At 47.3% G+C, this 16,811-nt stretch overlaps 1 protein-coding gene across 2 annotated transcripts in view; it reads right to left on the bottom strand.

Annotated features, from left to right (window-relative positions):
- Positions 1-16,811, bottom strand: part of Map3k4 (mitogen-activated protein kinase kinase kinase 4) — a 90,171-nt gene that overhangs the window by 39,749 nt on the left and 33,611 nt on the right. For both annotated transcript variants that reach the window (XM_051164622.1, XM_051164623.1), the window contains exons 2-3: positions 11,614-11,804; positions 306-1,675 (exon numbers count right to left, since the gene is read on the bottom strand). In XM_051164622.1, the coding sequence (XP_051020579.1) occupies positions 306-1,675; positions 11,614-11,804 (1,561 nt within the window). The remainder of the gene's footprint in view (positions 1-305; positions 1,676-11,613; positions 11,805-16,811) is intronic.

Genomic DNA, 16,811 nt, shown 5'->3' with positions numbered 1-16,811 from the left:
TACTTGTCACTGACTCCTGTGCAGCTTGCACTCACCCAGCACCGGCTCCCGACTTCACACCTGGCTCATCCTTCTCCAGCTGGTATTTACACGGCTGTGCCTTCCATCCACACACCACCTTGCACTCCGTTCATTAAATTCATAGACCCCCTTACCATATTACTTTATGGCAATAACCATGCATGCGATTATATCTGCCGTTTACGCCCTGAGATGCTAAGAACATTAAAGTCCCTATGATCAGTACAACACAGCAAGTGGGATTAGAGACATGACATCACGGCACAGCACCCACTGAAACCTACCTCCACTGGACGGTCACTCTTCGCCAGGGCCACACGAGCCCTTTGCAAGGAGCCATCCATTAGCTTATGAAGTCGTAAGATTAACTTTCTTAGCCCCATCTGCTTCAGAGCTTTGTCCACGAATGGTCTGTAGATAGAAGTCAAACAGAGCCTGCTGACACCGGCTTCGGCGCCACAGTCTGCCGCTCCCCAGCCCACAGAATTCTCCTCGGATTCGAGCCTCTCAAGTTTCCTGGACACACAGTCCCGCGAATGGGTATCCAGAAAGTTGTGTGTGGACGGCCTGAGCTCCGGCACTCTTGGACTCGGGGTTCGTTCTTCGTCACTCTCCTCTGTCCCACTCTCCAGCTCTCTCAGTTCTCCCTCTGTGTCCTCACCCTCGTCTTCCGGCTCGTAGCCTTTGGATGGTCGAGGGGAAGGGATTTCAAACACTGGCCAGCCAATGTCTGATAAGTTCTTGATGCCCAGAACAGTACCCATAATCCTCAGCTTCTGATTTAAGTCTTTTGTGATGTTTAGCCACAGACAGAGTGCCCGCACTCTGTCCTCAAAGTCCTTCGCCGCGTATCTCTCGTAGTCCTTCTGCAGGGCCTGCAAGGACGGATAAAGCGCCTCCATGTGCTCTAGCAGCTCCATTATCCGCTTTACCTGCTCAAACGAGACCCTCTGGCGCTGGAGGTGCTCGTGGTACGCTGAGTGGGCCACGCTGCTCGCCCCGTGCGGAGCTCTGGCTCTGCACTGCGCTTCTAGTGAAGCACCATTGAAACCAGCTCCGCTTCTAGCGAAGGCAATGCTCCCATAGTTAACCTTGAATGTGAGGATTTCATTGATGATGTCTGGGATGGCTTGGCGGGCCGTGTATAAAAAGAGGTCCTGGTCATTGATGGTGCGGCCTGCGTGCCAGGCCTGGAGCTCTAACCAGATCAGTTCGTTTGATCGGTTGAACCAGAAAGCAGCTGTGTTTTCCTGTCCCCTCTGCTCTCTGTCCTTCTTCTTCGAGACTGAGGTAAGCTTTAGCAAAAGGCGCAGTGTTTCAAAGAACTTTAGCCGATCCGCTGGGCAGTCAGTCCGCGAGGTCTGCCGCGCAGTTCTAGCTATAGGCATGGGCATGGAGACGGGCAGCTTGGCGTTGCTACAGCCGAGGCTGAGGTAAGGCTTATTGAGGTCCACATCTGGAATTGGTTTTTTTGGCAAAGACCCAGCCACTGAGTCCAGCATGAAGGAACACTGGGCGCTTTTCTTATGGTCTCGCTCTGTGGTTCTCAGAGTCGCGCGGATCTTCTTCTCCTGCTTGTAGCTGTATTCTTCCACGGTCTCCGCTCCCTTCCCCAAATCTTTGTGTGGAGACTGACTTGGTGTGTTCATTTTTTCTATTAAAAAGAAAGCAACAGAACAGTATGAACCTCTAAAATATGAAGCCAGACTCTGCTTTAAACCCAACTGATACTCACACGAATTTACAATCAGGTTATTACTGTGACAAAGAGAAGTTCCATAACATGAAACTTGGAAATAGCCAAAACACAACACTTTGTAAGTTTTAATAATTATACCATTTTTCTTGCTATATTATACTTGTGTTCTTTTATACTCACAACCACTGAACGAACGGTCAACGTCAACACTACAAAATGTACTTAACACCTTTAAGAAGGGGAACTGGTGTGGAAATCTGACAGAGACTGAGTTCAGGAGAACGCCCAATCCCTGCCTTGGTCGTGACAGAGACTGAGTTCAAGAGAACGCCCAATCCCTGCCTTGGTCGTGACAAAATATGCTCAAATCTGCTCATTTAGAAGCAAATCGTTAAAATCTCCTGGGCCTCTATTCTCCCCGCTAAGAGGAGGTGACGTGACATCAGACGCTGAGGCGCTGGCCGAGGAGATGCTCAGGGTTAAGTGCTTGCTACTCAGCGGACTAGATCCCTGACACCACGTCACAGCCAGGTGGGGTGAGGGCCACCTGGAAGTCCAGCGCTGCAAGGTGGTGGCAGGAGGGTCTCTGAGACCTGCTGGCCAGTTAGTGCCGCTGAATTCACGAGCCTCAGGTTTACCAAGCAACCCTGCCACAGTAAAGAAACTGCCGCACAACTAAGGAAGAGTCCAGGGATCAGAATGTTAGGTTATCATTGGTGACACTGAAGGTTTAGGCACAAATTCACCAATATACTCCATTTTAGGTTTCTTTACATATATAAGGGTAAGAAATGATTTTTTTCTTTATAATTTATAAACAGGCAAAGAAGAAGAACTCTTTGAACAGGTAAAAAGTTCGAAGTAGAGGAACACACTGTGTCAAGTGCAAGCTATGGTTTAAGATTTGATGGAATGGAGTATGGAACATGAGTTACAGAGCAATGCATCTAAAAATCAACACACCCGAAAAATCTGAACAAAACCAATTTTCTTCCTAATTAAATTATTTTAAAATAAGGATTAAACAAATATACAGTATATTTACTAGTTTATGTACCTTATACTGACTTTTAATCTATCAAAAAAATTTTTGAAGTTATTTGTTCTGTGTGTGTGTGTGCGCGCATGTGCGCATGCACATGTGTGTAGGTGCGTTATATGTGCCGCAGTGTGCGTACTCAAGTCGGAGGAAAACTGTGTCTCTCCTTCCTCCATGTGGGTCCCATGCAGCTCAGGTCTACACCCGACACTGTTCAAAATGCTGACATTCTGAACAGTGTAACAACAGCCTTGGAACACTTACTATTAACTACTTAAGCTTTATAAATGAGACTGAGATCCAGAAAGACTCACTCAAGAGCCTCTCATTAGGCTAGTGGGTAATAGAACTGAACTATCTTGTTAGCTTGTCCACAAAGGTTTCCTACAATTTGCATAAATAAATATAAATAAGTTATATTTACATATTCATTAAGTGCATAGGTGGTTTGCCCGCATGTCTATCTATGCACCACATGTGTGCCTGGTGCCCAATGAAGCCAAAAAGCTTTGGATTCCCCAGAAATGGAATGACAGGTGATTATGAGCCACCACATGTTGGCTGGGAGTGCATGACGGGTGCGCTGGAAGAGCAGCCAGTGCCCCTGACTGCTGAGCCATCTCTTCTCCAGCCTCTTTTACTTCTTAAAGTAGGAATGTCTTAAGATTGGTGAAAATGTTATTTATAATATTTACTTCTACCTGCATCAAAAGCTGTTATGCAACCCATGCAAATAAGTGCTTCTCAACCGTACTCTTTCCTGCTATCAGCTTTCCAACCCTCATTCAAATACAAGTGTCTAGACCAACTTTTAAACTGCCTCTGCCTCCTGGTTTGTTCATTCTGTGTTCTTCACTAAGAAAGAACACACAGATCATTTGTTTGTTTAGTTCCTCAGTGGAGCTTCAAAAGCAGAAAGGACAGGTATTTCCAATTTTTTCTCCAAAGAATTTTATTTTTCAGGACTCATACTCTACGTTGTTACTATAAAACAAAGTGAGCACTATGTGCAGTGTGCAGTACTGGGGACAGGCGCTGGGTAGTGAGTGAGCACTGTGTGCAGTGTGCAGTACTGGAGACAGGCGCTGGGTAGTGAGTGAGCACTATGTGCAGTGTGCAGTACTGGAGACAGGCGCTGGGTAGTGAGTGAGCACTGTGTGCAGTGTGCAGTACTGGAGACAGGCGCTGGGTAGTGAGTGAGCACTGTGTGCAGCGTGCAGTACTGGAGACAGGCGCTAGGTAGTGAGTGAGCACTATGTGCAGTGTGCAGTACTGGAGACAGGCGCTGGGTAGTGAGTGAGCACTGTGTGCAGTGTGCAGTACTGGAGACAGGCGCTGGGTAGTGAGTGAGCACTGTGTGCAGTGTGCAGTACTGGAGACAGGCGCTGGGTAGTGAGTGAGCACTGTGTACAGTGTGCAGTACTGGAGACAGGCGCTGGGTAGTGAGTGAGCACTGTGTGCAGTGTGCAGTACTGGAGACAGGCACTGGGGAGTGAGTGAGCACTGTGTGCAGTGTGCAGTACTGGAGACAGGCGCTGGGGAGTGAGTGAGCACTATGTGCAGTGTGCAGTACTGGGGACAGGCGCTGGGTAGTGAGTGAGCACTGTGTGCAGTGTGCAGTACTGGAGACAGGCGCTGGGTAGTGAGTGAGCACTGTGTGCAGTGTGCAGTACTGGAGACAGGCACTGGGGAGTGAGTGAGCACTGTGTGCAGTGTGCAGTACTGGAGACAGGCGCTGGGTAGTGAGTGAGCACTGTGTGCAGTGTGCAGTACTGGAGACAGGCACTGGGGAGTGAGTGAGCACTGTGTGCAGTGTGCAGTACTGGAGACAGGCGCTGGGGAGTGAGTGAGCACTATGTGCAGTGTGCAGTACTGGGGACAGGCGCTGGGTAGTGAGTGAGCACTGTGTGCAGTGTGCAGTACTGGGGACAGGCGCTGGGTAGTGAGTGAGCACTGTGTGCAGTGTGCAGTACTGGAGACAGGCGCTGGGTAGTGAGTGAGCACTGTGTACAGTGTGCAGTACTGGAGACAGGCGCTGGGTAGTGAGTGAGCACTGTGTGCAGTGTGCAGTACTGGAGACAGGCACTGGGGAGTGAGTGAGCACTGTGTGCAGTGTGCAGTACTGGAGACAGGCGCTGGGGAGTGAGTGAGCACTATGTGCAGTGTGCAGTACTGGGGACAGGCGCTGGGTAGTGAGTGAGCACTGTGTGCAGTGTGCAGTACTGGGGACAGGCACTGGGTAGTGAGTGGCCAATGCACTGGTCTAAATGCCTTCAACACAGCTGTGTGGGGCGAGCTACAGAGAAATAAAATGAAGCTGATGGGCTCAGGAGAGCAGCGCAGAGATCGTACTATTAAACAGGCTGTTGATCATAGCAGCTAAGAAGGGCATGAAGAGGCACCGGAGGCTCAGAGAGCCGTGTACTAGCTAGTATGTGCATCCAGATGAACAGTTTTATGGTAGAGAGAATAGGAATTATGAAACAAAAACAATTTTGTTAGTAGGATTTAAGATTTAAAAATTAAAAACTTGAGCTGGGGAGATGGCTCACCTGGTAAAAACTTGCTGTGCAAACCTGAGGACCTGAGTTCGGATCCCCAGCATCTGTGTGAAATGCTGGGCCATGGCAGCTGGAGCCTGCAGCCCCAGCTCCTGGTGAGAGGCGGGGACCACGGGGCTCCCTCAGCACTTGCCTAGCTAAATCTGTGCATGCCAGGCTCAGTAAGGGACCCTGCCTCAAAAGGAATGTGGAAAGTGACTAAGGAAAATACTCAATCTTGACCTCTGGCCTGTAGCCATATAGGCATGTGCGCGCGCGCGCACACACACACACATACACACACACACACGCTTTATAAAACTAAGGTGACATGTATTATTGGCAAAAGTCATAGAATGTTTGTGCCATTTATAATTTGAAAAGTAACGTAACAGTGAAAAGGTACATTTTTATTTGTTTGTGTTCTTCTACAAGGGGAATATTATGTTCTGATCTATGTTGTATCTACCAAGAAGCAAAACATGAAAACATGAGACGAACCTATTTCATGTAGATAATTACTTCAACGATAGAAAGCGCCATGGGTCTGGGGGTGTGATCCTCCTTTTCTGTGTAGGCATAAGCTCATTTTAGAAGATCTGAAAAACTAGTATTTGTAGGTCACACTGTATACACACACACACACAGACACACACACAGAGTGAGCTTACCATTTAGTATACAGTGTGTGATTTATGCAAGTGTTTGAAATGTACATTTACACACAGCAGGGATTTAACACTTGGTTCTATAGAGTGTGACAGAAAGCAAATGGGGAAAGGAGCAAGATATGACAGACAATTATCATTTCCCCCAAACAAAAGACAAGGTAGCTTTTAAATATATATACAAAGTAGAAATTCACATATTACAGTTAAATTCAAACAGAAAACAGACATAACCTCAGTCCAGCCACAATGTAAATACCAGTTATAGCACTAGTAGACAGATTGGGGGAGGGGGTACTCGATCACTTTGCACAGCCATGCTTCTCAAATGATTTATTTATTTGTGGTGGTGTAAGTAAACAGATCTGCCAGACAGACCTCCCGAAAGGAGGAACCTAGCAACTAAGCGCGATCTGGGGAACACCAGGGCTTTGGATACAGAACCACCCTAAGCAATGGATAGTTTCTTGTCCACTGACATCATCGATAACCTTTTTTAACCCACCCAATGCCAACTGCTAATCGACAGAATCATTTGCTCAGTTTTCTACTGATACTAAATTCTCTGAGAGCAACAAAAAGTCTAACACAGAGTTGAACAGGGGTACCTGAGAGCTGACATGGCGGTGCACATCTTTAAGTACTCAGGAGGCGGAGTTGCAAGAGCATGGCCAGCTTAGTCAACATAGTGAGTTCCTACTCTGCCAGGGCCACATAATAAGGCTCTGCCTGAGAGAGATATGTGAGAGGGATTGATTGGGCAGTGGTCAATCCTGACCATACGTTAGCAGTTAAGACCGTGTGTAGTAAGGCACAAACAACGATCAGCCGAATGTACCTGTTTCTTCAGGGCAAGTTTAAGAAAAAGAGGGTCAAACTTTTTTGACTATCAAAATCCATCCTTAAGTTTCTGTCTCCTTTTTAACACAGCAGGGTTTGGGTAGGTAGGTGCATAAGCACTGCCTGCCAACTTGAAATACACACACTTCCCAGTACAGCAGCTCCAGCACTGGGGAGCTGGGCTCCAGAAGTAACTCCATGTTACGTGTACACAGTAACAAGTGTGCAGAACATTTCTCACAGCAGGAGTGCTTATTTGAGAATATGAGGAGAGCCCATTAGGCAGTTATCCTGTGAAAGCAGGCATTTAAATGTGCTGACACAGAATGCCAGCCTTGCCTAGGGTGCAGTAGCAAGAGCAGTCTTCACCCATACTGCAGGTTCAGGAGGCCTGTGAAAGTGCAGCTTTACAAAGCAGAGCCTGCTAGGGTGCAGTGCTTCCCCTCCGAAGCCTTCGGAATCCATAGGAAGTCAGCACTCCCACAGATAACTTCCGTTTAGTTAAAACTGACCTTTTAACTCCACATAGGTACCGGAGTGCTATAGATCTGCAGGATGAGAATTTGGAATCCCTAAAACCAAACCTATAGCATAAGCTGCCTCACTCTGAGCCTGAGACGACACTTCAAACATCACATTCATAACAAGGGCTTGCACTGCAAAAGATGGAGAAACAGTCCTAGTGGTGACATGTCCCTGTATGAACCCGGCTCACAGTGACCTTCTGAGGCTTTACACGCCCTCTGTGTCTTTGGCATTCATGAGGCAAAGATGCCAGAGGAAACAAAAGACAGCAGGACAGCATGCCAACTCCACAGAGCATCTCCTCAGGCAGCTAGTGAGCCAAACCTCTGGGTACCCGGGCCCACAGAGCATGCACAGGGCACATGTGCAGCAGGCACTGCACAGGGAAGGTGTGCAGAAAGGACGCTGCGGGACATCCAGGTAGAGTCTCAAGCAGCCTCCAAACCTACACACAAGACTCTCAAAACCCTTGCTCTAAGAGAAGCCAGGTGCCATGTGAGATGACCAGGACACCCTGCACATGCCCAGGCTAGCTATGCAAATGACCATGTAGAAAGAAACAGTATCCATCAGCCCTCAGCTGGTCTTGCCATCTCAGCTCAAATCCAGGCATAAAAAACAAAGGAGTCACTTGGGCCATCTGAGACACAGCAGGCAGCACATGGAGAGGGGCTGAGGGCTCAGAGTCAGGGCCCTAAGCAAGCCGTGTTTCCAGGCAATGGGACTGCTCCAGCTAAGGCTTCGGACACCATGGGCAGAGGACCTTCTACTTTGCCTAACTACCTGAATGACAGGATTCTGGGCAATGAGGCGACATGCTGTCATCTGGAGTTTCAAGGTGGTTTATAAAGGACAACAGACCAACAATAGACAGACCAGAATAATGGACTTCTCATCAGTGACCTATCTGTCTGAAAGGTGAGTCCAACTTTGACTGCATTCTAAAGTTACCAGTGTGACTCACAGAGGCGCTGCGAGGCAGGAGCAACGCGTCACTTCACAGTTCCTTGGAAAGCTCTGGGGATAAATCTGACCAATCTGCTTAACTCTAAGAAGCTCTTCAAAATCCTGACTGACCAACAGATTAGTATGAATCATATGCCGCTCTGAAATCGTGGTCCCCTGACTCAGCTGTTAGGTCACAGCACAAATATCACTTGTTCCACAAGTCTTCCACCAAGGCTTCTCAATACCCGTCCTGTGTGCGCCGCCGTACACCGACCAGACCGGCCCACACGCATGTGCTGCCGGACTGCAGACTCCCTGCAGCAGATGGGACTGTGTCTTACTCATCGTCTAAAAGAGGACATGCCCGTGGAGTCACTCACATTCTGACTCAGTGAAAGAACGAAGGAAAAACAAGGGCAGAACAGGAGGAAAGGACCAAAAGACGAAGAGAAAAAAAAGGAAGGCTAAGAAGCAACAACTACAGTAGCAACGGTAGGTGAGGAGACGGGCTAGGAAGGAAGATGCAAGGCCAAGTAGCCGTGTGATCACAAACAGCCAACCTAAGTCGTGGTCCCTGAAACTGGGGCTGACAGTTACTGAGAAGATATGAGCAATGTAAGAACTTAATTTTACCTTAAGGTTTAAGACAGAGAGAAAAATAAGTACTAAGGGAATTTTATTTTTAGTTAGAAGCAATTAATAATGATAGTTATCACATAACCCTCAGCATACTGTATGTAGAAAATATAGTTTTACAGAGAAGGAATGACACCCAGTGGTTGCACACGCAGAATGCCCATGAGCAGACTGTAATCAATGCAATCTGGCACCTGTGTGTGACTCTTGGTCAGCAAACTATACAGCTAAGTTCCGAGGGCAAGTGAGTTGAAGGGTTACCACACTACAATACAAACACCACGTTACTAAGACGGCCCACTTACCCCAGACGGGTGCCTCAGTATATCTGCTCTGCTCTTGGCATTTATGAGCAAAAGTTTTGACAACAAGAAATTCTGGGATGGCATGTGCAGGGCTACTTTCTAACACACACACAAGAACATGTGAAACAGAAAACCTATGAAGAGACGAAGCACAAATGACACTGCAGACACAGACGCTCAGAAGACAGCTGTCCCCAGTAAACACGGCGTATGGATACACAGGCAGACACGGCAGGCTAAGGTGCCCAAAGAGCTCATCTTTTCTATGGTGTCAGTGACTTTTCTGGTTTTTTCTAAGCTTCACAAGCAATAGGCAGTCCTCTGCAGCAGAAAGCGAACTTCTAAGGATCCCTGTTCCTGGATCAGTCAGCTGAGAATTAACAGCCCAGGAGGATTAGCTGCTTCATGTGACACCAGCAGACACGTAGATGACCGAGACCTTTCCATCCCTAAAACTTCACAATGTCATGAAATAAAATAATTCAAACCAGTTGAGAAGGAAAAGAGATAATTTTCTTTTTCCATCCTTTCTCTATACAGACTGTAAACCCAACCCTTTGGTTAGTCTCTGCCACACATCTGGAGATAAAGTCTAAATCAATCACATGAGAATTGGTGGCAACATGGAGCCTTCTGCTTTAAATCCCAAGCCTCAGTTTCCAAGTCTATTAAACAGGGAGCTGATGCTCTCACTTCCTGTACTGAACAACATGGCCCAACAGAAAATGAAACGAGGGCACACATCAGACAGCTGGCTTGGCTTACACCACCGAGCAAACGCTGACTGACCACATCTGACACCTCTGTTTTAGATAAGAAAGTCCAGTGGGCATTTGAGAAAATGGACAGAAATTCATACTCAAGGTCACAAACTTTAAAGCAAAGTTATTGGTTTCTAAACTGTAGCTACAACAAACATCCTACTGTAAATATACATTTTAAAATCAAATTTTAAATAAACTATTTGTAAGAAAATCACTGAGCTAGGAGTGAGGTACACATTTAATTCCAGCATTCACACTGTCTATAACTCCAGTTCCAAGGGACCAGAACCCTCTTCTGGCCTGGGTTTTGCACACACGTGGTACACAAACATGCATGGAAAACACTGATACACATAAAAATAATATAAAATAAATACAAATTGTTAGAACAGAAGAGTGAAACTCAGTCTCTTGTGGCCCCTACCCCCATTACGAAGAACTCCAGTGAGAACATAGAGCGAGCAAACTACAGTCACAAGAGTAAATGCCCTCAGGAAGTGTGCACAGATGAGAGCTGAGCAAGGAGAGAGAGTTGGCTAAGAAAAGGGAGAAAAGAAATGAACTAGAAGTCAGTGGGGTGAAACCCTCAGCCAAGGTGAAAACGGACAGGACCTTAGGCAACAAGATGAGTTTCAGGAGGCCATGGGGCCCAACTCAAGAAAAGTAGTTTGCTGGATTTAACAGAACTCAAAATCCCCGAGGTCTCAGTGACTGGGGTGGTAAGAAACACCAAGAGCCATGTTGTCACCTTCTAGGGACAGGACACAGCTGGGTTCTGAGAGCTACAAAGAAGAAAGAACAGGTTCCCTCTGTCAATCCCAGGTATGGGAAGGAACTCTGTTCCCCCATAGCTCTCAGATATGGGGTACTGCCTCTGTTCCCCCATGGCTCTCAGATATAGGGTGCCGTCTCTGCCCCCACCTGGCTCTCAGATATGGGGTACTGTCTCTGTCCCCCGATGGCTCTCAGATGTGGGGTATTGTCTCTGTTCCCCCATGGCTCTCAGATATGGGGTACCATCTCTCTCCCCCCATGGCTCTCAGATATGGGGTACCATCTCTCTCCCCCCATGGCTCTCAGATATGGGGTACTGTCTCTGTTCCCCCATGGCTCTCAGATATAGGGTACTGTCTCTGTTCCCCCCATGGCTCTCAGATATGGGGTACCATCTCTGTTCCCCCATGGCTCTCAGATAGCAAGCAAGAGCCCTATGCACCAAGTCAGTGGCAGAAGACAGAAGCCTCGGCTGGTTCCAGAATTCAGGAAACCATGGCCTGGCTGTCTATTCACAGATCCCCTTAGAAACTCCAGGCAAGAAATAAAAAGAGTAACTGGGGGCCATTGATGTAGTCTCTAGCCACCTTGGGTTTGCAGCGTCACATCACTGACTCCAACCACAGCTCAGGGCAAAGCTTCCTGGACTGGACAGTCACCTGCCCTTCTGCTAGCAACACAGCTAGTGGCGATAACTGAAAACAACAAACCCCCTACAGCCAGCACTGAGGTAAAACTTACAGCGAAGGAGTCACTACTGCTGTCAAAGGCTTGCCCAATCGCTGCAGTCACATAAAGGTGCCGCACCACACCCTCCACCACTTCCCTGTGCATCTTTTGAGTCCCAGGCTCACCTTTCAGATTTGTTCGACTGGCTGGCCTCCCTACGCTATTCCTCTGGTGCTTGGTTGACTGGCGTTTCATCTGTCGTGGTGTGCTTGGAGGTGAGGTGCCATAGAGGTTCTCTGTATTTGCTTCCTCCAGAAAGTCCTCTGGGTCAGATTCCAGACTCTTGCAAGCTGACTCTCCCAACACGCGCTCCTGCCTACGAAGGGTAACAGAGGGAGAGCAGGTTACGACACGGGAACTGCACTCACAACTTCGGTTTCCACCCGTGGAAACCCACAAGCACCTTCCACTTCTCGGTACTGGGCCCAGTACCTTCCTGTTCGCTTATGTCACAATATAAAATCAGTGCTCACCTAAAATCACAAGGAAAGGAGGGCACTCAAGATGTGACATCATCAGTCATTGAGCTAGCAAAAGCGAAATGGAAGCTATCTTCTGAAAAACAGGAATGTGGGGCTGGGGAGATGCTCAGTTAGGTAAAGTGCTCGCTGCACAAGCATAAGGACCAAGTTCAGAGCTCCAGCACCCATGTGGGAAGTTCGGCATGGTGGCATGTGCCTGTGGTCTGGCATGTGCCTGTGGTCTGGCATGGAAGAAGCAGGTGAGTCAAGCAGGAATCCCTGGCCAGGTGGTCTAATGGAAGTGCTGAGCTCCAAGTCCAGGGAGAGAATGTCTCAAAAAAATACATCAGAAAGCAAGCAAGGAAGAGACCGTGTCAACTCTTGTCTCTACACACACACACACACACACACACACACACACACACACACACACACACACACACACACACAACACACACACACACACACACACACACACACACACACACACACACACACACACACACACACACACACACGCCCCAGAAGGTCTACAGAACTACACTGACTGGTCAGGTGTGGTGGTTAACACCTTGAATCTCGGCTCTGGGAGGCAGAGGCAGGCAGGGTTTCACATAAAGACCCTGTCTCAAGTCGAAGGGAGGGTGGACTAGAGCGATGACTCGGGCGCTTGTTCTGGCAGAGAACCTAGAACTCCAGTTCCAGGGCACGTGATGCCTCCTTCTCACCTCTCCAGGCTGCACACTCACATGGCTCACATGCATACATGCATGCAAACACTCCCAGGCATAATAACTTTTAAAAAGAAGTGCACAAATTTCCAGTAATAAAACTTAATTAAAAAAAAAATATATCAGTGAGTGGCCCGCTTGGATTCTGCCTGCAGTGGTTTATGGCATGCCTTTTTTTCTTTTATGACCTCCTTGGAGTGGGACACTCAGGTGCTGGAAAGGTCCTCTCCTCCAAGACCTGTGGGGTCAGGGGTGAAGGCATCATCCCTGCCTCTGGCTGCCAGCACAGTTTCAACAGGAAAGGCTCACTGTGTTCCCACACTGCCCTGCAGCACTCACCAACACAAGAGTGTTCCCACACTGCCCTGCAGCACTCACCAACATAAGAGTGTTCCCACACTGCCCTGTAACACTCACCAACACAAGAGTGTTCCCACACTGCCCTGCAGCACTCACCAACACAGTGTGTTCCCACACTGCCCTGTAACACTCACCAACACAAGAGTGTTCCCACACTGCCCTGCAGCACTCACCAACACAGTGTGTTCCCACACTGCCCTGTAACACTCACCAACACAAGAGTGTTCCCACACTGCCCTGCAGCACTCACCAACACAGTGTGTTCCCACACTGCCCTGTAACACTCACCAACACAAGAGTGTTCCTGCACTGCCCTGCAGCACTCACCAACACAGTATGTTCCTGAACTGCTCTGCAGCACTCACCAACACAAGAGTGTTCCTGCACTGCCCTGCAGCACTCACCAACACAGTATGTTCCTGAACTTCCCTGCAGCACTCACCAACACAGTGTGTTCCCGCACTGCCCTGCAGCACTCACCAACACAAGTGTGTTCCCACACTGCCCTGTAGCACTCACCAACAGTGTGTTCCTGCACTGCCCTGCAGCACTCACCAACAGTGTGTTCCCACACTGCCCTGCAGCACTCACCAACGCAGTGTGTTCCCAACTGCCCTGTAGCACTCACCAACAGTGTGTTCCTGCACTGCCCTGCAGCACTCACCAACAGTGTGTTCCCACACTGCCCTGCAGCACTCACCAACACAGTGCACCTCACCGGGAACCTGTCTGTAGTCAGCTCCAGAGTCACAAACAACATCATTTGGAAAAGTCCTTTCTGGTTGGCATTAAAGGATCTCTCTAACGAAGTATACATAACCTTTGATTCTATAGTTTCTGTGGGATTCCCAGCGGCTTCCATCTATACCAGACCCCTGGTGCTCTGGCTGCCTTAAGGGGTCACTTCTGCCCTTCCAGTGATGAGATGGTGTGTTGTCTCTTAAAAACAAAAGCAGAGTAAATGCAACTGAGCTGGCTGTTCACACATACCTCTACCAGAGAAAGACTGCAGAGCTGAAAGAGAAGATGCTGCTAAGGCATATTCACCTGAACTGACTGATGAGCATTCTAAAGGAGGAGACTCCTGATCAATCTAGCTGAGAAGACTGAAGAAGCAAGAGATAAAGACAGTAGCCGCATCTGCGGTGAGAATTAAATGAATTAAATATACCTACCTGGAACAAATGGGTACCCTCATGGAAGGGAAAAATAAAACTAAAACCGAATGCTGGAAATTAATTCAGGTGGTAAGAAGATCATGTTAAATGTGAAAATAGAAAGCTTTTAAATGGAACTCCAAAGAAAGTTTTCATTATCTCACAGCAGACAGTTTCTCAAGAGAAGCATTAATCAACTGAAGATGACATCAGTACTTTAAAACACAGAATTTCAACTCAGACAAGAGAGTGAAAACCCAAGCCAGGGCAGAAATGTCACACACAAACCACAAACCACGAAGTCCAACAAACAGAAGCTGCAGACTAACAGCAGACATCAGAAAAAAACATCCCACTTAAAGTTGGCAAAATACTTTATGCTAAGGGGCACAGCTCAGTGTGCAGTGCTTGTCTTGTATTCACACACAAGGCTCCCCCACATTACAGAAATAGTCTAAGGCTCGAGAAGTGGAACCCAACCTTATTACTAACAGCCACAAAAATAACGAACACCAAAGTGATGAAAATCAAAATATATTACGATGTAAAGATAGGGAGAAAGAATCCCAGTAAATAACCTGTACAAGTAAGATCGTGCACCGTACAACCTGAGGCTGGTTTGTCATTGCCTATGGAAACTACAGACAAACAAAGGCTACACAGATCAGCAACTTCAGGCCTAGCCACATGTACGACAGACATGTAGCAGATGTCACATCATTTGTAACAGACAAAACTCCAAGGCATGCATGTCCCTGCAAAAGCAGCATGTGTAAGATGAGAGGAACACGTGCTTGTGATGCGGGCAGGCACAGCGGGGCCTTCACCAGTGAAGATTACCCTGTTTCTCGCATCAATGTTTCATATCATTTTTATATCTAACAGGATAAGATACCATAAGCACTCAAACAACAGGCTTAGCACACAGTAGGTGCTCAGTGCTGCTGCGATGGATGCATGTGCACACCTGTAATACTAACTAACATGCTTAGCACACAGTAAGTGCTCAGTGAAAACTAGCTGCTGCCATGGACATACATGCACACCTGTACACACTAACATGCCGGAGCTGCGGCAGGAGGCGAGCCTGAACTGCAGAGTGCGATCTACCTCGTGTTAGATTTAAGTCTCTGACTTAACTCCCATGTCAAGTGACTGACTCTGCAACACCTGCACACTCTCACAGAAGGGGGAGGGCTCATGTGTGTCCTTCATTCCCAGAGGCTTTCTACAGTTGACGGTTTATGGCACAGAAAGACACGTTTTCTTCACTGATACAGCCATTGGTAAGGTGCCCACACTCCCTATGTAATCCTAATGAAATTCACTGGGACACAGACACACACATACAGAGAGAGAGAGAGAGATACAGACTCACATGCACACACATACACACAGAGAGAGAGAGCCAGACAGACACACACGCATGCACATACCCACAGAGAGTGAAAGAGATACACACACATACAGATACACACACACAGAGACAGACAGACAGACACACACACACACACACACAGAGACATATACACATACACACATACAGACACACATGCACGCACACAAAAGAAGGGCTATGTAAAAAAGGAAACTGACAGGAGTGGGAGGGGTTGGGAATGGGATGGGAATGGGATCCAAATATACTATATATGTATATGAAAACATCATAAAAACCTACTGGGTAAAACTAACAATATCTTTTAAAAAGATAAAAATAAACATTCCATCAGCAGGTTAACGCTGTTTTTTTTTTTTTTTTTTTTTGGGGGGGGGGTGTTTGGAGACAGGGTTTCTCTGTGTAACTCTGGCTGTCCTGGAACTCTCTCTGTAGACCAGGATGGCCTAGAAGTCAGAGAGACCCACCTGCCTCTGCCTACCAAGTGCTGGGATTAAAGGCGTGCACCACCACCACCCAACTTTAAAACTGATTTTTAAGGCACTGTGCTTTACCAACCACTCTATGTCTTTCATGAAAATTCCTACACACTCCCAACATGTACACACAGTAATGCTCTGAACTATAATCTGATTTAGAAACAAATGTTTAAGGTATTTACCTATTTACTAGGATAGCTACATTTATCATTTAAGTCTCACAAACTAATACAACAAATAATATAACTCAGGTACTGACTTGACATTTTTTTATTTCCACTTCTATATTCACTGTAAAATAGCTGATTTGCGTGACTAACGGTCACGGTTACACCTCCCAAGGTAATTTCTTTTCCACATTTAGGTGGTCAGTAGCAATGGTTCTAGAATGGCACCACAGCTCAATGGGACAGAGACTGCCTAGTATGCACGAGGTTCTGGGTTCAACCACAACTACAAAAACATCACTGAGTGAAGTAATCCAGACCCATAAAGAAAGCATTTTCTCCCATCAATGGATGTTAGCTTTGAGTGAATATTTAAAATGGAATGCGCGTAGAGGTCAGGAATTAGTAAGCATCATGAGAGGAGGGACTCAGAGGGGAGTCAGGTCACAGTGACGTAAGGGAGGGAAGAGAGCAACACAACAGGGAGGGTTAAGTGGGGAGGGCAGGGGAAGGAGGGAATACTGAGTCATATGAGAAACTACCACTGCAGAAGCTTCCTAAAATATAAGCCT

The sequence above is a fragment of the Acomys russatus genome, chromosome 21 (assembly GCF_903995435.1).
Source record: "Acomys russatus chromosome 21, mAcoRus1.1, whole genome shotgun sequence".
Taxonomy (NCBI): Eukaryota; Metazoa; Chordata; class Mammalia; order Rodentia; family Muridae; genus Acomys; species Acomys russatus.
Note: the sequence above shows the minus strand (reverse complement) of the source record. Positions and strands in the feature narration are given on the sequence as shown.